We start from the raw sequence: 23,762 nt of genomic DNA, 5'->3' as shown, positions 1-23,762 counted from the left end.
ACGCCCCCCACCGCCCCGCTTCCGAGAGCTCCCTCTTCCTTGCAGGGGCTCCCCAGGGACAGCCGGGGCCCCTTCTTCCCCCACAGCTCAGGCTCCAGGGGCCCAGAGCGGGGAACCCCCAGGCTGCAGCCCCGGCGTGGGTCAGGGAGGTGGCTCTGGAGCGGGCACTACACTCTCGAAAGGGTGCCTTCTCCTCCCGGCTGCTGAAAAACCACACAGGGAGGCACAACAACAGACACTTATGCCCGCATCTGGAGGCCAGAACTCCAAAGCCATGGGGCAGGCAGGCTGCACCCCCCTGGGGGCTTCAGGGGAGGATGCTGTCTGCCTCCTCAGCCCCTGCCAGCTCAGCTGTGGCCGTGTCACTCATCTCTGCCCCCCGGTCCCACGGCGTCTCCCCAACGTCTGCGTCTCCTCTTTCCTCCTCCCTCTCAGAGGGGCAGAGGTCATTGATTCAGGGCCTGCCCAGGGAACCCTGGGTGATGTCACCAGAGATCCTGACGTAACCCCACCTGCAAAGCCCCTTCTTCTAAATAAAGTCACATTTGAGGTTTCAGGGCTAGGATGTGGTTTTCTTTTGGGGACACCACCAGCCCCCTGCAAGGGGACCCTAAGCAGAGAGGCCCTTGTGACCCACACAAAGCTCTGAAGGACACGGATGGGTAGGGGACATGTGGCTGGAGGCTCAGGGTTTGAGGCAGAGGGGATCAGACCGTGCTAGGGGTTATGCCAGGAGCCCAGGACTCCCAGACCTGGTATCATTAGGTATTTCAAAGAGAAGGCAAGGGCAGGCCAGGCGCGGTGGCTCACGCCTGTAATCCCAGCACTTTGGGAGGCCCAGGCAGGCAGATCACCTGAGGTCAGGAGTTCGAGACCAGCCTGGCCAACATGGTGAAACCCCCTAAAATTAATAATAATAAAAAATTATAATAATATGTAAAATAAGATATAAAATAATAAATATATAAAATATAAAATAAAATAATAAAAAATAAAATTAATAATAAAAATACAAAAATTAGCCGGGCACTGTGGCGCACGCCTGTAATCCCAGCTACTCGGGAGGCTGAGGCAGGAGAATCGCTTGATCCTGGGAGGCGGAGGTTGCGGTGAGCCAAGACCGTACCATTGCACTCCAGCCTGGGCAACAGAGTGAGACTTCGTATATAGAAAAAAGAGAGAGAGAAGGTGAGGGTTAAAGACACACAGAGATAGAGAAAGGGCTGCTTTACAGCAACACAGGTACATTGCAAACACCTGCGGAGGCGGGGACCAGCTTGATGCCAGAGCCCACGGCCACCTACGGGCTGGGGTGCCTATAGATATGGGTGGGAGCGGCCCGGGCCGCACGGCTTCATGATGAGGCCGTTTGTTTGGCCTTTGTTCCCGCAGAAGGTAATCGTGATGTTCCTCGGCGTTTTTCCCAGCAGTGTTCAAGTCAGGTGTCAGGCAGGCTGTTCCTCACGGCCCAAACGCCTGCGGAATGCTTCACTTTGGCCGAGGTCTGTGACACAGCGAGGGGCTTACAGAATGGTGCAGTTTGGACTGACAGATGTGAGTCCGCCTCTGGGGGGCACTCACTTTGCGAAGCCCCCGGTTCCTGTTTGCAGAGGGGGGCACAGCGGCACCTCGTCCTGGGCTGTGGAGTGAGAATAGGGACCTGACCACGTGAAGCACAGAGAATGCTCAGGGATTGGCAGCCGTGTATCCGGCCAACATCACCAGGGTGCACGCGGAGCCTGGCCTAGGCCAGAGCCGTGTATCCGGCCAACATCACCAGGGTGCACGCGGAGCCCGGCCCAGGCCAGGTCCTAGGGGGCTGAGCATGGGTGGGGCCTGACAGACGGCTCAGGGACCATCCTGGGAGGGCCGGGCGGAGGGGCAGAGACCAGGGCTCAGGCCCAGCAGTGACTGGGAGGCAGCTGTGCCCATGAGACCCCTTCTCCAGCCTCAGCCCCCAGCCCGGCTTCCCGGGCGGGCCCCGCAGCTCAGCAGCCCCTCCTGATCCTCCGAAAACCCACGCTCACCTCTGGGTTCCGGCTGGGCGGCGGTTGCCAGGAGACGGTTGCCAGGTCACAACTGTTGTTTCCTGGCCCAGGCTCCCAGGACCTTGTGGGCAGGGCAGGTAAGAGGCGCCGGCGGCCACCAGACGGGGTCCAGTGGGCTCAGCCCCGCCCTCCTACGCCCTGCCTGCAGGTCCCCTCGGGAGGCTGCCCAGGAAAGAAGGAGGCTGGGGAGGGGACTGGACAGGGATCGGGTAGGGTGGGGCCAGGCTGAGCCTGCTCTGCGGGTCCCAGACCCTAGCGCCACCGTGCCAGAGGCTCGGGCCCAGGCCAGGCCAGGAAACTGCGTGTATACCGGGTGGAGTGGGAGGGCTGGGCAGCCCTGGGACGAGCTCTGTGGCCTGGGACCAGGTCTGCCTCCACAGAGCAAGTCCTGGATGGACCGCTGCTTGAGACCACAGGTCATGCATCCTCTGACAGCGGCCTCCGGCAGGGAGGCACCAGCTCTTCGAAAAATGTCAGTACCTTCCTAGGGCCCCAGGTGGCCAAGCTTGGATTCTGGGGGGAGAACTCGCAGCAGTACACTAACGTGTGGTCGCTTTTCGGACGATTTCTTCAGGTTTAAAAGTCTCTTCTGTTCATCCTACCGGGGTGCCGTCTCCTGCCGGTCTTTTCGTCTCACCAGGTAAAACGATTATTTTACAATTTATCGTAAGGTCGTGAACCGAGTTTCCACGCCACCTTTACACCATGTCCCCATCGAGGGACATCACGACCGTCCTCCACCCCAGGCGTCACCTGTTTTCCGAGTCCCACCACTATAAAGGACGTGTCGGTCAGCATCTCAGAGTGAGACGCTTTCCTTCTGGATTTAGAATCGCGTCCGTCAGAGACTCCAAAGAGCATTTGCTAGATCGACAGGCGTGTGGAGCCAGCGGCCTCCGACACTTGGGAGTCTGCGTCCCACTTGCGTTCAGGCCCCAGGTTCACCACACACACAGTGGGCAGCCGCTTAAGGAACCTTTGATTTCAGTCCAGGGGCGGTGGCTCACACCTGTAATCCCAGCACTTTGGGAGGCCGAGGTGGGTGGATCACAAGGTCAGGAGTTTGAGACCAGCCTGGTCAACATGGAGAAACCCTGTCTCTACTAAAAATACAAAAATTAGCCAGGCGTGGCGGCAGGCAACTGTAATCCCAGCTACTCAGGAGGCTGAGGCAGGAGAATTGTTTGAACCTGGGAGGCAGAGGTTACAGTGAGCCGAGATTGCGCCATTGCACTCCAGCCTGGGTGACAGAGCAAGACTTCATCTCAAAAAAAGAAAAAAAAAACCTTTAATTTCAATGACAAGAAATAACAGCTCACAACTTATTTAGTTATTTGTGAGCACAGTAAGGACACAAAGTTAGAAAAGCCCAAAGGAGGCCTCAGGCTTACAATGAAATCAGCACCTGGCCGCCTCTTCCAGCTGCTGCTTCTGCAGCAGAAGAGACGGAGGCAGTTTCCTGGGTGGGGGTGTGGGTGCTCTGCTTCCACTTTCTAACTGCCTGTTTCCAAAAAGCACCTGATGCTGCTGCTTCTGGAGCTTCCAGTGCAGAAATTCCCCGTGGACGGTGAAAGGGGCTTGTCTTCCACACGCTGCCCTGTCCATATCATCCCGGCACGAATGATGTTTAGGGCAGAGCTGCCCGGCCTCCCCGGGTCGCGCCCATTTGTTTTCCTCAGAGTTGGCGATCGCCTTGCTTTTCACATGTGCTTGTGTTCCCGCCTATCCTGAGCCGTCCCTGAGCTCTCTGCCTCCCCCTCACCCACACAATCACCATCACCATAGCCCTGTGGACCTCGCAGTGTGTAGTGGGTGCTGTCCTGACATTACATGTGGAAACTCCATCTTTGCAGCAACCCTGCGAGGCTGCTGCTCCCAGCCGCTGTGCAGCTGGAGAGACTGATGCTGTGCAGCTGGAGAGGCTGGGGCACACAGTCATCAGGTCAGCTGCAAGCTCACAGCTGCTGCATCTTTTCCCTGACACCTCACTCCTGTGAGTCTTCCAGGCTTCCCGGAGAGACGGATGTCTCCTCACCTTTTCCCACCTCTACACCTTTTCCCACCTCCACACCTGGTAGGCCAGGTATGGAATTCCTGGAATTCCCGGCTGGGAGCCTCCTGGGCGGGTTCCAGCCCTGTGTGTCCCCAGGAAGGCTGGAGGGCTGCTAGTGGCCTCGGTGGCCTGGGGCTCCACGGTGACCCTGCTGCGCAGCACCTCAGCTTCACACCCACAGCCCCATCCCCAGGGTTCCCTTCTGGGCAATTTCCTTGACTTAAATCCCAACCCTGGTGTTGCATTTTTAATTCCCACCGGCTCTTTTGTATTCTCTGTGCCTTTGCTTTAAAAGCATGCGGCTCTCTGAGGGGTCCTGCCTCCACCACCCCAGCCTTTTCCAGGCGGGTTTGTTTCCCTGTTTCTCCCCTTTCCTCTTCCTCTGTGTGCGTCTGCGTGTCTGTGTGCGTCTGCGTGTCTGTGCGTCTGTGTGTCTGCATGTCTGTGTGTGTCAGTGTCTGTGTGTGTGTGGGTGTCTGTGTGTGTGTGTGTGTGTGTATAGACGTGTCTGTAGGTGTCTGCAGGTGTCTGTGCATGTGTACAGGTGTCTGTGTGCATGTCTGTAGATGTGTCTGTGCGTCTGTGTGTAGGTGTGTCTGTGTCTGTGAGTGTGTGTGTGTAGATGTGTCTGTGTGTCACTCTTTTTTTTTTTGAGATGGAGTCTTGCTCTGTCGCCCAGGCTGGAGTGCAGTGGCGTGATCTCAGCTCACTGCAAGCTCCACCTCCCGGGTTCGAGCTATTCGCCTGCCTCAGCCTCCCGAGTAGCTGTGACTACAGGCGCCTGCCACCACACCCAGCTAATTTTCTGCATTTTTAGTACAGACAAGGTTTCACTGTGTTAGCCAGGATGGTCTCAATCTCCTGACCTTGTGATCCGCCCGCCTCGGCCTCCCAAAGTGCTGGGATTACAGGCATGAGCCACCGTGCCCGGCCGTCTGTGTGTCACTCTTGTTCACACCTGGGAGTCCCTCTGATGATGCCTGTTGGGCCTGGGCAGCCCCTTTGGCTGGGAGTCAGTACTTTAGAGGATCCCCTTCCCCAGCAGGACTCCTGGGTGCTGAGAACCCATGAGAAGGAGCTGAGGTCTCCCATTTAATGCAGAGTCTCGCACGCACCTGCTCCGTGCCAGCACAGGGTCCAGCCTCTTCCAAAAGTCCTCCTGTTCTGGGTGGGGAGGGGGTCTCAGGGCTCCTGACTTCTTCCATTCTTGCCCAGCCCACCCTAGGAAGAGGGCGTGAGGCTCTCCTGGCCACAGGTGCGGGGCCCAGCCTGTGTTCTGCTCCTCCCTGAGGACGGGCCCCAGTGGCGCCACCCAGCTGGGTCACTGTGCGGACGGCTGCCTTGGTTTCCCCACCTTCCCCGGCCCCTGGGCTTCCTCATTGTCTCCTTCCCTCCTGTCACTCAGGCAGGGCAGGGAGGGGCAGACACAAAGGCCTCGTGTGGGCAAAAGCGGTGCCGCCGCCTCTGCAGGTCAGATCAGCTGCAGGGGCTGCCTTTGGAGAGCTCTGCTCCCAGCCTGGAGCCTCAGGCCTACCCCAGCCTTCTCCAGCCTCAGAGCTTCCGAAGCCTCTGCCCGACACTGCCGTGTGCTCCCGTTTCCTGGGCGAGTTCCTTCAAACCCTTGAAAGTCCTCACCTAAGCTGGGTGCAGTGGCTCACACCTGTAATCCCAGCACTTTCGGAGGCCGAGGCAGGTGGATCACCTGAGGTTGGGAGTTTGAGACCAGCCTGACCAACACGGAGAAAACCCATCTCTACTAAAAATCCAAAAAGTTAGCCAGGCGTGGTGGCGGGCACATGTAGTCCCAGCTACCTGGGAGGCTGAGGCAGGAGAATTGCTTGAACCTGGGAGGCGGAGGCTGCAGTGAACCGAGATCGCCCCATTGCACCACAGCCGGGGCGACAAGAATGAAGCTCCATCTCAGGAAAAAAAAGCCCTCACCTCCCAAGCGGCCCCAGGATGGGTTTGTCGCTGGAGACAGAGGTAGAAAGATCTGTCCAGGGACTGGCTGAAAATTCCTGAGAAGTTCCTAAGTTGCAACATGGGAAGGTGTTGCTGGGGACAGTGTCCTGGGGGTCAGGCCTGGCGCCCAGGGGTGGCCGCAGAGGAACCCTGATGGCAGGTACCAGGAGGCGGCACACAGCCCACAACTGGGCTCCAGGGTCAGCAGCAGAGACAGAGGAGACCCCTGCTCAGGCCAGGGAGCCCTCCCACCCTCCACTCTTCAGGCAGGCGCCCCACCCAGCAGGCCTGACGCTGCCCCTCCTTCCAGCTGGCACCCAGGCCGAGCTCAGCCACGCCTGCGGAGCAGCTCCGGCCGGGGAGGACGTGCCCGGCAGAGACAGGGTGCAGAGACAGCCTCGCCCCCACACGGCGCCAGGCCCCACAGCTGCCACGGAGACGGGAGCCAGCCACACGCAGAGGCTCAAGCCCACGGCCCTGGGAGGCGCCCTTTCCTGGGCAGGGTGGGCCTGACTGCCTGCTCCATCCAAGCACTGGGGCCTCGGGCCGCCCGGAGTTCCCACAGGAGGGTCAGAGCGGCATCTTCCCTGCAGGGCCCTCGCCCTGGCGCCCCCCGCCCAATGGCCCACAGCTGCACGCAGTTCGTCCACCACCGGAGACCGCCCACTGGGACCCAAGCCGGCTCCAAGAGGGGCAAGAGGCCAAGGGTCCAGCGGAGGCCTCGGGCTCGAGTCCCAGGTGAATAGAGCAGCCCTGGGTTGCCTCCTACCTCTCCGAGGCCAAGGCCTCCCTGGGACAGGTGCCCCATCCCCAAGAAAGTCAGTCAGTCTCATGGGGCAGGGGCAGGACCCACACACGGCCATGCCCCGCTGCTCCGAGAGAGGGGCTAGCTGTGGGCGCCAGGCTCTGCATGCACAGAGGGGAGCTGCCGCACTCCACGGCCCAGGGTTCCACCTGGCTGGCACCACCCCCATGGGCAGCCATGGGCAGCACTGCCTGCCCCCGGAAGGGCAGCCCCTCGTCTCCTGGCCTGACAATGGCCCCTTGGGTCACCCATGACATCATCATGGACATTGTGACCCCTGCCCTCCTGGGACCATCCCTGCGTCACGTCTGCACCCAGCACCGGCCTCACAGCCCAGCCCCTGCCCTGCACCAGGCCACTGCCCTGTTGGTGAGGAGGGTTGGAGGGGCGACCTCCCTGCCCCCTGCTCCGAGCTTCCCACCCCCACCTGGAACCTGCCAGTGGGAAGGCTGGCCCTGGACGGTGGTCACGGCCCCTCCCCAGGTGTAAGCAGTCCCCAGGCCGCCTGGTGGGGTCAGACCTCGGACTGAACTTGAGCCCCAGACCGGCCAGGGGGATTGTCCAGGGTCTTGGAGAAATGGGCTGGGAGCCATGTCCAGGCTGAGTGGGCGGCTCCCGTAGCCACCCCAGTGGGACCCCACCCCGTTCACAGGCCCAGCCCATGAGAGGCCAATGGGGAGCAGCCAGGAGGAGGGACTCCTGTGTCAGTCAAGCCAGCCAGACCACCACGCAGGTGGGCACTGTGGGCCGGACCTGGAGGGGGCAGAAAGAGCCTCTGCCACGCCCAGACCCCCTGGGCTCCTGACCAGCCACCCGCCTGCAGACTCAAGCGCCGCCGGGCCCTCAGCTGCCCTCCTGGAGGGGCTCCTGCCTGGCAGGGGGAAGCCATCGCCCCACAGCACCCGGCCAGGGCCCTTCTTCTACATTGGAGGCAGCAACGGGGCCACAATGTGAGTAGCAGCCCTGGGCGGCCCTGGTCCCGCTGAATACCCACCGCCTGCTCCCGGGGCCCGGCCCGGCCTCCGCTGGCCGCCCGCCATCCCCAACCCCTTGCCTCGGCCCTCAGGTCACCCCCGCCCCCACCCCTCGCAGTATCAGCTCCTACTGCAAAAGCAAGGGCTGGCAGCGCATCCAGGACAGCCGCCGGGACGACTACACGCTGAAGTGGTGTGAGGTCAAGAGCCGAGACAGCTATGGCAGCTTCCGGGAAGGTAGCGGGAGCCGCCACCACGGGCGGGCAGCCTGCAGGGGCCTCCTGGGCCGGAGCACGGGGCAGGTTGGAGGGGTGGGGACCGAGGTCCTGTGCTCCCTCCACAAGAGCCCTGGCCTCTGACCTCCAGGAGAGCAGCTGCTGTACCAGCTTCCCAACAACAAGCTCCTCACCACCAAGATCGGGCTGCTGAGCACCCTTCGGGGACGGGCACGGGCCATGAGCAAGGCCAGCAAGGCGCCGGGGGGGGCCCAGGCCAGGTGAGTCTGCCCCTGCCCCTGCGCCCGCCCCTGCCCTTGCCCCTGCGCCTGACCACCCAGGCTCCCAGGCTGGCTCCAGTCCCTGTCCCTGCCCCTGCACCCGCCCCTCCCCTTGCTCCTACCCCTGTGCCCGCCCCTGCCCTTGCCCCTGCGCCTGGCCACCCAGGCTCCCAGGCTGGCTCCAGCCCCTGCCCCTGCCCCTGCACCCACCCCTGCCCTTTCCCTTGCCCTTGCCCCTGCCCCTCCGCCCGTCCCTGCCCCTGCCCACCTGGGCTCCCAGGCTGGCCCCAGCCCCCACCTGTCAGCACCTGCCTCCATCTTCCACCTGTCCTTTAAAGGGCCAAACACCTGTCCCATAAGCCCACCCTCTTCCCCGTGGCTGAACAGGGAAGATCCCACACATCCCCAACCCACTGGGCCTGACACCCACCCACCCGTCCATCTCACAAACCCACCCAGGTATAACCCACCTGTCAATCTGCCTTCACCCCAAACACCCATCCATCCAAAATCCCACACCGTGCCCACTGTCACCCGTCGGTGCCCTTAGTGAGGCCGTCCATCGCTCACCCAAGTCTGGGCCATCCATCCTAGCGACTTCGTCCTCCTGCTGCCAGCCCCACCCACTGCCCTTCTATGGACCCACTTATCCCCCCCGCACTTCATTTGGCCCAGACATTTTTGCACCAAGCACCCGCCCAGCCAACCGCAGCTGCCTCCATCTGCACCCCTCGCCCCTGGTTGCCCGTGACGCCAGCTTTACACTATGTCCAGCGTCCACTTCCAGAGCAGTTTCTAGAGCAACACAGCCGTTTCCCCCAGGCACCACCGTCCACCCAGCCACCTCCTTCCACCAAAACTCACGTGTCTGCCCACTCACCACCCATGCCCCATCCCCCAGTCCCCACCCGCTCCAAGCACCATGAGCTGGCCCCTCAGTCCAGGCCCTCTGTCCCCTGGGCTGCAGGTTGGAAAAGGACGCAGCAGTGCCCACCCTGGAGGACCTCCCGTGGACAAGCCCAGGACACCTCAGGCCACAGAGGTAGACTCAGCCCAGCTGTGAGGGGCCCTTCAGACCGAAGTTCAGACCTAAACCTGGTGTCGTCTGAAAAGGAGAAAGCGGGGCGGGGGTCCCACACAAAGGAAAATCACAAGCTAGAGTCAGAGGTTCAGCTAGGCCAGGCAGAGATCCACGCTGACCGCCCCCCCCCCCACCCGTGCACACAGAGCTGGGGCGGGGCCAGGGGCTCAGGCCACGCTCTCTGCCCATCCAGCCATGAGACACTGCCGTGAGCTGGTGGCTCACAAATGGCTGAGACGGTGCCAGCCGGGAGAGCAACTGTGAGGGAAAAAGCAGCCAGCGGGAGGGGCCTGGGTGGGGGTCAGCAGCCAGAAGGACGCAGCCAGCAGCACAGCCCGTGGCGGGGGCTGCAAAGGGGCAGGAAACGCAGAGTCCCTACAAGGAGAACGGCCGCGGGCGCCAGGTGCCAGTGCCCACGCTCCCTCCTGCTGGGCCACAGGCTGGGCCTCAAACCGCCCACCCAGCCTGGGGCGAAGGGACAGCAGCTCATCCTCCTGCCTCCCTGCCCTGCAGGGTCCTGAGAATGGAAGAATTTTTCCCAGAGACCTACCGCCTGGACCTCAAACACGAGAGAGAGGCCTTTTTCACCTTGTTTGATGGTGAGAGGCTGCTGGCCGGACACCAGGCTGGCCCTGGGGAGACAGGGTCAGGGCTGGACCAAGGCGGGGGTTGATGAGGGCAGGGCTGGGTCTGGAGGGGCTGCGAGGGGCTGCGTGGGGCTGGGACGAGACGAGGTGGTCAGGAAGGGGCCAGGGCTGGGCCTGGTCTGGGTGGGGACTGAGGAGTTGGAAAGGGGAGGGTCTGGCCTTCGTGGAGGTTGGGGTATGAGGGCACTGGGGCCAGGGCTGGAGCTTGGTCCGGGTGAGCGTGGTCGAGGCACGGGCAGGGGCCAGGCGTGTGGTTAGCGCGTGGCCAAGGTTGGAATGGCCGGGACGAGGGTCCCAGCCTGGAGGGGCGGGTCTTGGTCGGGCCTTAGGAGGGGCGTGGCCGGGTTGGGGGCGGGGCTAGGTGGGGGCGGGGGCAGGGGCTCAGGCCGCGCTCTCTGCAGAAACCCAGATATGGATCTGCAAGCCCACAGCCTCCAACCAGGGCAAAGGCATCTTCCTGCTCCGGAACCAGGAGGAAGTTGCCGCCCTGCAGGCCAAGACCCGAAGCATGGAGGACGACCCCATCCACCACAAGACGCCGTTCCGGGGACCTCAGGCGCGGGTGGTGCAGAGGTGCGGCCGCGGGTGCCCGGAGGGGTGAGGGTCTGGGCCGGCTGACCCGGGCCCCACTGGTGCGGTCGGCAGGGCCGCCGAGGAGCCCTTGGCCGTGGAAGGCAGCCGCACCACCAGCCCCTATGCAGACCACAGCCGGGCCCCCGTGTAGCCAGCAGAGGGGAGGGGTCACACCAGGCCGCGGTCACAGACACAGGATCCAGGGTTGAGGGGTTGGTCAGTTTGTCCTTCAGCTGGGGCCCCCTCTGCCCTGCAGGTGGCCTGGCCTGGGTGGCCTCCCGGCTGCCAGCCCCCCTACTCCCCAGCCCAGCCAGCCAGCTGCAGCCCTCAGGCCTATGGCCAAGCTGACCACTCCTTCCCTGAGTGGGAAGGCTTCCTCCAGAAAGCCCCGTGGCTGCAGGAGGCTGAAGATTTAGGCCTGTCGACCTCACCCCCGACCCTCGTAGAGCCTCACTCTGGCCACAGCTGCCGTCCACCGTCCCCAGCTTCCATCGGCTCCTCCCTCGCGTCCCTCCACCTGGCGTGCTCTCTCCGCCTGGCGCCCTCCCTCTGCCTAGCGTGCCCCCCTGCTGCCCGCCTGGCACACTCCTTCCCTTCCTCTCCAAAGCCACCTTCATGCTCCCCTCCTCCAGGCAGCCCTCCAGGCTCCTACTGCAGTTATGCCCTGGGGCACCAATCAGGGTGCCAGGCCCTTCCTCCCAATTCCCCTGACATATTCATGCCCAGAAATGCCCCCTTTCCCTGGAGGTCACACCTGGGACAGAGGCAGGGCGCTGAGGAAATGGCCCAGGCCCGGGGTGGGGTGTGAGGGGACGCAGGCCAGGCTGGCCCCGTGACTCAGCCCAGCAGCCCCGACATGGTGTCCCCAGGTACATCCAGAACCCACTGCTGCTGGATGGGAGAAAGTTTGACGTGCGCTCCTACCTGCTCATCGCCTGCACCACACCCTACATGATCTTCTTCGGCCACGGCTATGCCCGCCTCACCCTTAGCCTCTACGACCCGCATTCCAGCGACCTCAGCGGCCACTTGACCAACCAGGTAAGAGTCTGCCATGGATGAGGGCCCTCCCTGCAGCCTTGGGATGAGATTAGAGGGAGGTTCTCACTGCTAGGGGATGCAGAGGGGGTGCAGCTACAGATGCCTGGAGGTGGCCCAGGCCGGGAGGTGGCCCAGGCCGGGAGGTGTCTCAGGCTTGGAAGTAGCCTGGGCTGCCCCCACCAGCAGTCAGCACTGCCTCTCACCTCCCTCTTTTGGCCACGTCAGAAGAAGGGCGTGGCAGGGAGTCCGTTAGCCGGCGAAAGGGCTCAGAGCCCTGTAGCCCCCACTGTGCAGCCTGGCTCCCAAGCCGCAGCTGAGTTTTCTGAGGATGGGGTGTGGGTGGGCATGGGAACCAAGGGGATTCTGAGGCGTCAGAGGAGGGCCCTGTGGGCAGAGGTTTCTGGGGAAGAGTCTTCATGGGAGAGTCCAGAGTAGGGGCCTTCTGTGAAGATCTGTGGGGTCCTCATGGCTGAAGGGGGTCTCAGTGGATGAAGGTGTTTGTGGGAGGGTCTTTGCAGGCAGGTCATGGTGGGGCCGGGGAAGCAAGTTTAGGGGGAGGCCGTCTCAGGGGACCCCCAGAGAACAGGCCTTCTGGGTTAGGGGGATGTTCTCTTGGGGACCCCCGTGAGGACCGGCCCTCTGGACACTCTGGGAGCCGGTCTCCAGGCACCGTGTGCCCCCAGTTCATGCAGAAGAAGAGTCCTCTGTACATGCTGCTGAAGGAGGGCACGGTGTGGAGCATGGAACGCCTCAACTGCCACATCAATGACACGTTCTGGAAGGCCCAGGGCCTCCCCAAGGACTGGGTCTTCACCACCCTCACGGTGCGTCCACTGTGCCCTCCAGTCTGGGGGTGAGATCCCTCGGGGCGGGGGCTATGGCCAGGCCGGGCACCAGGCACACAGATGTCCCTGGCATGCGTGGGGGGCTGTGCTGAAGTGTGACCTGACCGTGTGGAACCAAACCCTTCCAGCATCTCTGCTCACTTAGCTGGTAGTGCCTGTCCCCAGCAGCCAGTAAAGGCCCGGACGGAAAGCCCAGCCGGGGGTCTGTCGGCACAGGTGCCTCTGAGCAGCCTCGCTGTAGGGTCAGGGGACAGCCGGGGGTCTGTCATCATGGGTCCCGTGGGCAGCCTCGCTGTAGGGTCAGGGGACAGCCAGGGGTCTGTCGGCATGGGTCCATCCGAGCAGCCTCGCTGTAGGGTCAGGGGACAGCTCGGCTTCAGTGACAGCCACCATGTGAAGAGTCTTTGTTCCTTTCACATCCTCCACTTGGCAGGCAGGGCCGACAGTAGCCCCTGGGCCAGGTGTCCTGGGGCAGCAGCAGCTGCCCATGCAGGCCCGGACTCTCCCTAGCTAAGGGCCATGTGCGGTGGGGTGTCCTAATTTTGCAGGGTTCCTTTCCGTGGGGTACCTGTGGGGGTACTTCAAACAACCCTGGCAGCAAAGGCCCTTGAGCAGCGCGGTGTGAAACTGGGATTAAAACGGGGCTTGGCCGAAGGACTCTTATCTGTCTTGGTCACCCTGGCCAGGCCCCGGAAGCAGCAGCCAGACACCGTCCTTCCTCACCCACAGGCGCATGTCACTGTGGCTGGGACGGCGGCGCTCAGAGGAGCCTCCGGTTACTTTCCTCACATCTCCCAAACTCTCTCTTAATTGCGATAATTCACAGAACATAAAATTCACTATCTTAAAGTGTGCAGTTCAGTGGCTTTAAGTATTTCAAAAGTTGTGCAATTATCACCACCAATTCCAGAACATTTCATCACCCCAAAAAAGAAACTGCTCATCAGCCGTCACAGCTACATTGCCGGCCATTCCTGGCCGCCGCTGATGGACCTTCTCTCTCTCCTGTCTCCTTTCTCTTAGCGTGGTGTTTTCAGGGTTCATCCACATAGTCCACGTATCCTTTTCTTTTCTTTCCTTTTTTTTTTTTTTTTTTTTTGAGACAGTCTCACTGTGTTGCCCAGGCTGGAGTGCAGTGGCACAATCTCAGCTCACTGCAACCTCCACCTCCCGGATTCAAGCAATTCTTCTCTCTCAGCCTCCGAAGTAGCTGCGACTACAAGCACCCGCCACCATGCCTGGCTAATTTTTGTATTTATAGTAGAGACAAGGTTTTGCCATGTTGGTCAGGCTGGTCTTGATCTCCTGACCTCAGGTGATCCACCTGCTTTGGCCTCCCAAAGTGCTGGGATTACAGGCGTGAGCCACTGCGCCCAGCCATGTAACCCTTTCATACAACATTCTGTCACATGGATGGACGATATTTTGTCATCAGCTGGTGGACACTGAGTTTTATTATTGAGCTATGATGAATAATGCTGCTATAAATATTCACAGAAAAATGTTTGTATGAATATATATTTTCAGGGCTCCTGGGAAAATACCCAGGAATGGAGTCATGGGGTCACAGGGTAACACACTTAACTTTCTGAGGAACCAGGAATCACTTTTCCAGTTTCTCCAGATCTTGCCAACACTTGTTATTTTCTTTTCTTTCTTAAAGAATCACCATCCAGTCGGTGTGCAGGGATATCTCATTGTGGGTTTGATTTCCATTTTGCTAATGACAAATAACTGCATGTGTTCACTGGCCAGCCATGTATATTCTTTAGAGAAATGTCTATTCAAACGCTGTGGCTGTTCTTTATTGTCCAGTTGTGAAAGTTTTTGTTTTGTTTTGTTTTGTTTTTTTTTTGAGACAGAGTCTTGCTCTGTCGTCCAGGCTGGAGTGCAGTGGCGCGATTCTCGGCTCACTGCAAGCTCCGCCTCCCGGGTTCACGCCATTCTCCTGCCTCAGCCTCCCGAGTAGCTGGGACTACAGGTGCCCGCCACCACGCCCGGCTAATTTTTTGTATTTTTAGTAGAGACGGGGTTTCACCGTGTTAGCCAGGATGGTGTCGATCTCCTGATCTCGTGATCTGCCCGCCTCGGCCTCCCAAAGTGCTGGGATGACAGGCGTGAGCCGCCACGCCTGGCCAAAAGTTCTTTACATATTCTGAACACTAGGCCTTTATCAGACATATGATTTGCCAATATTTTTATTGAATATTGTGGCTGTCTTTTCACTTTCTTGATAATGTCCTTTGATCACAAAAGCTTTTAGTTCAGATGAAATCCAATTTATCCATTTTTTTCCTTTGGTTACTCACGCTTTTAGTATCATATCTAAAAATCCATTGTGCCAGGAGCGGTGACTCACGCCTGTAATCTCAGCACTTTGGGAGGCCATGGTTGGTAGTTCACCTGAGGTCAGGGGTTCAAGACCAGCCTGACCAATATAGTGAAACCCCATCTTTACTAAAAATATGAAAATTAGCCAGGCGTGGTGGCAGGTGCTTGCAGTCCCAGCTACTTGGGAGGCTGAGAGAGAATTGCTTGAACCCGGGAGGTGGAGATAGCTGTGAGCCAAGATCGTGCCACTGCACTGTAGCCTGGGCAACAGAGCAAGACTCCTTCTCAAAAAATTAAAATAAAAAAATAAAAATCCATTGCACTTTGGGAGGCTGAGGCAGGTGGATCACCTGAGGTCAGGAGTCTGAGACCAGCCTGGCCAATGTGGAGAAACCCCATCTCTACTAAAAATACAAAATTTAGCTGGGTGTGGTGGCATGCACCTGTAGTCCCAGCTACTCAAGAGGCTGAGGCAGGAGAATCACTTGAACCCGGGAGGCAGAGGTTGCAGTGAGTGGAGATCGCACTTCTGCACTCCAGCCTGGGTGATAGAGCAAGACTCCATCTCAAAAAAAAAAAAATTGCCAAATCCAGCAGTGTGAAAATTACACTTATGTTTCTTTCTAAAATGTTATAGTTTTAGCTCTTACATTTAGGTCTTGGATCCATTTCCAGTTAATTTTTGTGTATGGTGTGAGTTAGGGATCCAACAACATTCTCTTGCATGTGGCTATCCAGTTGTCCCAGCATCATTTGTTGAAGAGACTATTCTTTCCCCCATGGAATGGTCCTGGCATAGTATCAAAAACCAATTGACCAGAGCTGCAAGTGTTTATTTTTGGACTCTCAGTTCCATTCCATTAGTGTATATGTCTGTCTTTATACCAGTACCACATGGTTTTGATTGCTGTAGCTTTGTAGTAAGTCCTGAAATTGGGATATGTGAGTCTTTCAATATTGTTCTTTTTCAAGATTATTTTGGCTATTCAGGGGCCCCTTACAATTCCACAATTCCATATGAATTTTAAGATTGGCTTTTCCATTTCTGGGGAAAAAGTCCATTGAAAAAAAAAATTTTTTTTTAAGACAGAGTCTCGTTCTGTTGCCCAGGCTGGAGTGCAGTGGGGCAATCTCAGCTCACTGCAACCTCTGCCTCCCAGGTTCAAGTGATTCTCCTGCCTCAGCTTCCCGAGTAGCTGGGACTGTAGGCACGTGCCACCACTCCCGGCTAATTTTTTTGTATTTCTAGTGGAGACGGGGTTTCACCATGCTGGCCAGGCTGGTCTCAAACTCTCTTTTTCTAATTTCTTAAGGTCAAAGTTAGGTTATGATTTCAGTTTTTTCTTCTTGCTTAAGGTAGGTGCTTAGTGCTATACATTTTCCTCTGACCACCACTTTTGCTGCATCCATAAGATTTTGTGTGTTGTCTTCATTTTCATTTGTCTCAAAGTATTTTTATTTTTATATTTTATTTTATTTGAGATGGAGTTTCACTCTTGTCACCTAGGCTGGAGTGTAATGGCGCAATCTTGGCTCACTGCAACCTCCGCCTCCTGGGTTCAAGCAATTCTCCTGCCTCAGCCTCCCGAGTAGCTGGGATTACAGGCACCTGCCACCACACCTGGCTAATTTTGTTTGTATTATTAGTAGAGACGGGGTTTCACCATGTTGGCCAGGCTGGTCTTGAACTCCTGACCTCAGGTGATCCACCTGCCTCGGCCTCCCAAAGTGCTGGGATTATAGGCATGAGCCACGATGCTCGGCCGCAAAGTATTTTTACATTTCCTGTGTGAGCTTTTCTTTGACCCATTGGTTGCTTAAGGGCCTGTTATTTAATTTCCACATATTTGTGATTTTTCCAATTTTCCTTCTGTTATTGACTTCTAATTTCATTCCATTGTGTCAGAGAACATACTTTATAATTTCAACCCTTTAAAAATTATTGAAAAATTATTGGAACTGGTGTGTTGGCACATACCTGTAATCCCAGCTACTCAGGAGGCGATGGAAGCATTGCTTAAGCCAAGGAGTTTGAGTCCAGCCTGGGCAACACAGCAAAACCCCATCTTTAAAAAAACAACAAACTTACTATTCATTAAGTGGATCATTAAAAAACAAAAACAAAAAACACTTGAAACTTGTTTATGTCCCAGCATATGGTCTATCCTGGAGAATATCCATGTGCACACCACAAGAAGGAGGTGTATCTTGCTTTTGGGTGAAGTGTTCTGTAGATGTCTGTGCCAAGACCAGCTCGGTCAGGGAGACCCTAACCCAGCGGCACTAGAGGAATTAAAGACACACACACAGAAATATAGAGGTGTGGGCCGGGCGCGGTGGCTCACGCTTGTAATCCCAGCACTTTGGGAGGCCGAGGCGGGCGGATCATGAGGTCAGGAGATCGAGACCACGGTGAAACCCCGTCTCTACTAAAAATACAAAAAATTAGCCGGGCGCGGTGGCGGGCGCCTGTAGTCCCAGCTACTTGGAGAGGCTGAGGCAGGAGAATGGCATGAACCCGGGAGGCGGAGCTTGCAGTGAGCTGAGATCCCGCCACTGCACTCCAGCCTGGGTGACAGAGCAAGACTCCGTCTCAAAAAAAAAAAAAAAAAAAAAAAGAAAAAAAGAAATATAGAGGTGTGAAGTGGGAAATCGGGTCTCAGCCTTCAGAGCTGAGTGCCCTGAACAGAGATTTACCCACATATTTATTAACAGCAAACCAGTCATTAGCATTGTTTCTATAGATATTAAATTAACTAAAAGTATCCCTTACGGGAAACAAAGGGATAGGCCAAATTAAAGAATAGGTTGGGCTAGTTAACTGCAGCGGGAACACGCCCTTAAGACACAGATTGCTCATGCTGTTGTTTGTGGCTTAAGAATGCCTTTCAGCGGTTTTCGACCCTGGGTGGGCCAGGTGTTCCTTGCCCTCATTCCCGTCAACCCACAACCTCCGAGCATGGGTGTTAGGGCCATTATGAACATGTCACAGTGCTGCAGAGATTTTGTTTATGGCCAGTCTTGGGGCCAGTTTATGGCCAGATTCTGGGGGGGTCCTGCTCCCAACATGTCTGTTAGGTCTGTTTGGTTTATAATGTTGTTCAAGTCTTCTATTTACTCGTTAATCTTCTGTCTCTGTATTGAAAGTGGGATATTCAGTTGTCTACTTCTCCCTTCAGATCTGTCAGTTTTTTGCTTTGTATATTTTGAGGCTCTGTTGTTGCGTTCGTGTATGTTTATGATTATTAGATCTTCTTGGTTTATTGTTATAAAAATTTTCTTTTACTCTGCAGTAATAATTTTTGTGTAAAATCTATTTTCTGTGATATGAGTGTAGACACTCCAGTCGATATGAGTGTAGACACTCCAGTCGATATCAGTGTAGACACTCCAGTTGATAGGAGTGTAGACACTCCAGTTGATATCAGTGAGGACACTCCAGTTGATATGAGTGTGGACACTCCAGTTGATAGGAGTGTAGACACTCCAGTCGATATCAGTGTAGACACTCCAGTTGATATCAGTGAGGACACTCCAGTTGATATGAGTGTGGACACTCCAGTTGATAGGAGTGTAGACACTCCAGTTGATATCAGTGAGGACACTCCAGTTGATATGAGTGTGGACACTCCAGTTGATATCAATGAGGACACTCCAGTTCTACTTTGGTTACCATGTGCGTGGTACATCTTTTTCCATCCCTTTACTTTCCACCTATTTTTGTCTCTGAAACTAAAGTATCTTTTGTAGATGGTATATCATGTTTTTTTAACAAACTGTGTCAATGTCTATTAATTGGAAAGTTTAATTCACTTACATTTAGTATAATTACTGATAAGGGGCCGGGCACGGTGGCTCATGCCTGTAATCCCAGCACTTTGGGAGGCCGAGGTGGGTGGATCACGAGGTCAGGAGATCGAGACCATCCTGGCTAACACGGTGAAACCCTGTCTCTACTAAAAAATACAAGAAATTAGCCGGGCGTGGTGGCGGGCGCCTGTAGTCCCAGCTACTCTGGAGGCTGAGGCAGGAGAATGGCGTGAACCCGGCAGGCAGAGCTTGCAGTGAGCTGAGATTGCGCCACTGCACTCCAGCCTGGGAGACAGAGGGAGACTCCATCTTAAAAAATAATAATAATAATAATTACTGATAAGGTAGGATTTACATATGCTATTTTGTTATTTGTTTTCTGTCTTATGTCATTTTTTGTTCCTCAATTTCTCCATTACTGCCTCCTATTGTTTTAGAGAGATATTTTCTAGTGTAGCTTTTTTTTTTTGAAATGGAGTTTTGCTCTTGTTGCCCAGGCTGGAGTGCAACGGCGCGATCTCGGCTCACTGCAGCCTCTGCCTCCTGGATTCGCGGTTCTCTTGCCTCAGCCTCCCTATGGGATTACAGGCGCATGCCACCACACCCGGCTAATTTTTTGTATTTTTAGTAGAGACAGAGTTTCACTACGTTGGCCAGGCTGGTCTCAAACTGCTGACCTCAGGTGATCCACCCACCTCAGCTTCCCAGGGTGCTGGGATTATAGGCATGAGCCGCCACACCTGGCTTAGTGTAGCATTTTAATTACCTTGTCATTTCTTTTACTATATGTTTTTGAGTTATTTTAGTGGTTGTCCTGAGGATTACCATTAATAATGTATCTTAATTTACTACAATTAGGGTGAGTGTGGTGGCTTATGCCTGTAATCCCAGTGCTTTGGGAGGCTGAGGCAAGAAGATCATATGAGGCCAGGCATTTGAAAGCAGCCTGGGCAACATAGTGAGACCCCATCTCTAAAAAACAAAATTAGCTCAGCATGGGAGTGTGCACCTGCAGTCCTAGCTATTCGGGGGGCTGAGATGGGAGGATTACTTGAGCCCAGGAGGTCGAGGCTTCAGTGAGCCACCATCAAACCACATTACCCCAGCCTAGGCGACAGAACAAGACTCTGTTTCTAAAATAAAAAATGTTTTAAAATAAACAATTCAGTTTTTATTAATACCAAGTTAATTTCAAAAGTATACAAAAACACTCCTCCTACACAGCCTCACCCCTCTCTTATGCTGTTGTCACAAATTACAGCTCTCAGTATATTTGTGTCCGTCAACATGGATTCATAATTATTGTTGTATACAGTTGTCTTTTAGGACAAAACAATCACATGCAAAAAATACATGTATGCTGTCTCATGTTTAATTACACAGTGACTTTTTCTGGGGCTCTTTATTTCCTCCTGTGAGTTCCAGTTACTGTCTAGTGTCTTTTCATTTCAGCCTGAAGGACGTTAGGGCAAGTCTACCTCTGTTTTTGTTTATTTGGGAATGTCTTAATCTCCCCTGCATTTTTGAAGCAGCTTTTGCTAGATGTAGAATTTTTGGTCAACAGTATTTTTACTTTTGGTAATTTGAATATGCCATCCCACTGCCTGCCCTCACGACCTCCAGTGAGAAACTGGCTGTTCATCCTTCTGTGGATGCCTCGTACATAACGAGCTGCTTCTCTCCTGCTGATTTCGACATTCTCTGTCTTTTGGAAGTTTGCTGTTGAGGTGGTGGATCTCTGAGTTTATCCTACTTTGAGTTCATTGAGCTTCTTGAATGTGTAGATTGTTTTTCATTAAACTGGGAAGTTTTCTGCCATTATTTTTTCAAATATTGTTTCTGCTCCTTTCTCTTCTCTCCTTCTGGGACTTCCATTATGCATATGTTGGTCCATTTGACAGTGTCCCACCCACAGGTCTCTGAGGCTTTATTTTTCTTCCCTCTCTCTCTCTCTTTCTTTTTTTTGTTTTGAGACAGGGTCTCTGTCACCCAAGATGAAGTGCAGTGGTGCAATCTCAGCTCACTGCAGCCTCCTCCTTCTGGGCTCAAGCGATCCTCTGGCCTACCAGCCTCCCAAGTAGCTGGGACTACAGGCACGCACCACCACATCTGGCTAATTTTTGTATTTCTAGTAGAGATGAGGTTTCACCATGTTGGCCAGGCTGGTCTAAAACTCCTGTCCTCAAGTGATCACCTGCCTTGGCCTTCCAAAGTGCTGGGATTACAGGTGTGAAGCCACTGTGCCTGGCCTCCTTTTTCTTTCTGTTCCTCAGACTAAATAATCCCAATTGGCCTCTATCTGCAAACAACTCAAATCTGCTGTTGAGCCCTTCTAGTGAATTTTTTATTTGTTCTACTTTTAAACTTCAGAATTTCTATTTGATTCTCTTTTATAATTTTTCTCTCTTCACCGATATTCTCTATTACTTGATAAGACATCATCATCATACTACTTCTTTTTAGGCAGTCTCACTGTGTCACCCAGGCTACAGTGCAGTGGCACAATCTCAGCTCACCACAGCCTCTGCCTCTTGGGCTCAAGCAGTCCTCCCACCTCAGCCTCCCAAGTAGGTGGGACTACAGGCATACACCACCAAGCTTAGCTAATTTTGCTAATTTTTTGGTAGAGACAACGTCTCCCTATATTGCCCAGGCTGATCTCAGACTCCTGAGCTCAAGCAATCCTCCTGCCTCAGCCTCCCAAAGTGCTAGGACTACAGGTGTGAGCCACGCGCCCAGCCAATTTGTGTATTTTTAGTAGAGATGGGGTTTCACCATGTTGGCCAGGCTGGTCTCAAACTGACCACCTGGGGCCTGGTGATCCTCCTGCCTCGGCCTCCCACAGCGCTGGGATTACAAGTGTGAGCCACGTGCCCGGCCCTCACACTTTCTGTTAGTCCTTTCAAGTGGGATCTTCCAAGGAACCACTAGACATAAGAAAACAAATAATGACAATTTTTTTTTATAAATGAGGTCTCTTGCTATCTCCAGTTCTGGGGATGCACGCTGTTGTTTTTTTGAGGCAACCACCGAGCTGGGGAGTAGAGGATGAAACCAGAGCACATTAAAATACAACATAATTCACGGTTCTCACCAAGATTCGAGATTTTATGTATCCCATTTGCTATCCGTCTCGTCTGCTGTGACAAACTGCTCAAGGGCAGAGATTTCCTGTGAGTTTTCCTCACTCTTGTATCTCCAGTGCCTGACACAGGACAGGAGCTGCAGGAGTTTGTTGAGTGAGTTTCTGGCTGTGAGCCTGTGATGCTGAGTGCACAAACGTGTGGGCAGGTGTGGCTGTACAGGTGCGGGTTCAGACGGGAGTGCAGGTGGGGGATGTGGCTGTGGCTGTTCAGACCTGGGGTGTGATCAGGGCCTACAGGCCGCAGCCAGGATGCCTCCCTGCCTCCCTGCAGAAGCGGATGCAGCAGATCATGGCCCACTGCTTTCTGGCCGCCAAGCCCAAGCTGGACTGCAAGCTGGGTTACTTTGACCTCATTGGCTGTGACTTCCTGATCGATGACAACTTCAAGGTGCTGTCCTGGGCGGCGGGGGGCATGGTAGACAGATGCAAGGAGGCAGGGGCCATCTGCACACCCTGACCACACTGGCAGGCCCCAGGCAGACTCTGCAGTCAGCCCCCACCCTGCCTGCATGCAGCCCTGGGGACGGGTGTATCCATGAGGCTCATCTCCTATGCACCTGGGATGGAACTGCACCCCCTCCTCAGAGCAGCCCCCTCAGGCCAGAGCTTCAGACCCTCAGAGCTTCAGTGGACAAACAGGGGAGCGAGGCTATAGAAAGGAAGCAATCTCCCAGAGCCATCTGTCTGAATGAGGACCAGGGCCTCGGCCTCTGCCTCCTGCCGGCCCAGTGGGCTCGGGCTGGGGAGGGGCTGACTGGCATCTGGGGCAGGTATGGCTGCTGGAGATGAATTCTAACCCAGCCCTGCACACCAACTGCGAGGTCTTGAAGGAGGTCATCCCAGGTGTGGTCATCGAGACCCTGGGTGAGCCCTCCAAGCCCCCACCGCACACCCCCACAGCCTGCCCAGTCCTGAATGCCCACCCGCCCTCTTCCCAAGTTCAGACCCCCACAGATGGGGCTCTTCCACCTCCCAAGGGCCTGTGTGGCAGCACCGCCCCCTGCCCCAACCTTCCCCACACCTCAGCCCACCTGGGTCCCACCCCTCACACCCTCCCCACCCCCTCCAGCCCCAGCCTCTGCCCCCCACTCACCCTCTCTCCCCCACCTGCACCAGACCTGGTGCTCGAGACCTTCCAGAAGAGCCTGCGCGGCCAGAAGATGCTGCCTCTGCTGTCCCAGCGCCGCTTCGTGCTCCTGCACAATGGTGAGGCTGACCTGTGGCCGCGCCTGGGGGGCTCCTGCAGCCTCCGCCGCCAGCTGCCCCCGCCGACCCGCCAGGCCAAGTCCTCCGGGCCACCCACGTCGCATGCCCCAGACCAGCCGGGCGCCCGCAGGCCTGCGCCACCTCCCTTGGTGCTGCAGCGTCCCCGGCCGCCCAGCCCCGACCTGGACAGCACCCACGATGGGGAGCCCCAGGCCCCGGGCATGGAGCAGTTGGGCGCAGGCGACAGGCACCCAGCGCAAGAGCCTTCCCCGGGGACAGCCAAGGAGGAACGCGAGGAGCCCGAGAACGCAAGGTCCTAGGGGCGGCCACCCACGCCCCACGCCCCGCGCCCTATGCCCCGTACCCCGCGCCCCACGCCCCAGCCGCGCTGCCTGCCCTCAGGGACCTATAAAGCCTACTTTGTTACAAACACGGTCTCTGCAGCAGTCGTGTCACCTGAGCGCCCCTGAGCCCATGCCCACCAGGGTTGCCCCCCACCACGCCAGCACTGGCCTGAAAGATACTCCCCTGGGACTTCTCCAGGCCCCACTAGCCCCCAGTCCATGGCTGGGCCCTGTCCCTGGGGAGACTGTGCTGAGGGAGGGGGTCTCCACAGCTGGGCCCAGTCCTGGGGGGCTGTCCTGAGGGAGGGGGATTCCCCACGGCTGGTCTATGCTCCCTCCCGGGCTGCCCCATTCTGGGCTCCCGCCCACCACCCTTTGCCCCTCAGCACCTGGACCCTCCT

The 23,762-nt window shown here is 56.3% G+C and overlaps 1 protein-coding gene across 5 annotated transcripts; it reads left to right on the top strand.

The window, feature by feature from the left end:
• The first annotated feature begins 2,179 nt into the window (after window positions 1–2,179).
• TTLL10 (tubulin tyrosine ligase like 10) lies at window positions 2,180–23,447 on the top strand. Of its 5 annotated transcripts, XM_055261611.2 has the most exons (16): window positions 2,180–2,196; window positions 2,415–2,520; window positions 2,623–2,688; window positions 6,374–6,805; window positions 7,161–7,237; window positions 7,521–7,818; window positions 7,961–8,079; window positions 8,209–8,338; window positions 9,306–9,380; window positions 9,933–10,018; window positions 10,468–10,639; window positions 11,509–11,680; window positions 12,364–12,504; window positions 22,083–22,199; window positions 22,582–22,675; window positions 22,928–23,447. In XM_055261611.2, exons 2-16 carry the CDS (start codon window positions 2,441–2,443, stop codon window positions 23,335–23,337), a joined length of 2,469 nt encoding a protein of 822 aa, XP_055117586.1. In that variant the 5' UTR covers window positions 2,180–2,196; window positions 2,415–2,440; the 3' UTR covers window positions 23,338–23,447. The 5 variants fall into 5 exon arrangements, with proteins under 5 accessions (XP_055117586.1, XP_055117588.1, XP_055117587.1 ...); XM_055261613.2 differs by lacking the exons at window positions 2,180–2,196; window positions 7,161–7,237 and having other exon boundaries at window positions 2,391–2,520; window positions 6,374–6,801; window positions 7,521–7,610; window positions 7,692–7,818; window positions 12,310–12,504; XM_055261612.2 differs by lacking the exons at window positions 2,180–2,196; window positions 7,161–7,237 and having other exon boundaries at window positions 2,391–2,520; window positions 6,374–6,801; window positions 12,310–12,504.
• Window positions 23,448–23,762: the final 315 nt, after the last annotated feature.

This window comes from Symphalangus syndactylus, chromosome 22, assembly GCF_028878055.3.
Source record: "Symphalangus syndactylus isolate Jambi chromosome 22, NHGRI_mSymSyn1-v2.1_pri, whole genome shotgun sequence".
NCBI lineage: Eukaryota > Metazoa > Chordata > Mammalia > Primates > Hylobatidae > Symphalangus > Symphalangus syndactylus.
The sequence above is the reverse complement of the archived record's forward strand: the minus strand, read 5'-3'. Positions and strand labels throughout refer to the sequence as shown.

Bases quoted from the DNA above. Each gene is read 5' to 3' on its own strand.
- TTLL10 (XM_055261611.2), top strand. From the start codon at position 2,441: ATGGACCGCTGCTTGAGACCACAGGTCATGCATCCTCTGACAGCGGCC. The intron at 6,806-7,160 runs ATAGAGCAGCCC...CCCTCCTGGGAC, and splicing joins CGGGCTCGAGTCCCAGGTGA to CATCCCTGCGTCACGTCTGC. The intron at 11,681-12,363 runs GTAAGAGTCTGC...GTGTGCCCCCAG, and splicing joins GCGGCCACTTGACCAACCAG to TTCATGCAGAAGAAGAGTCC.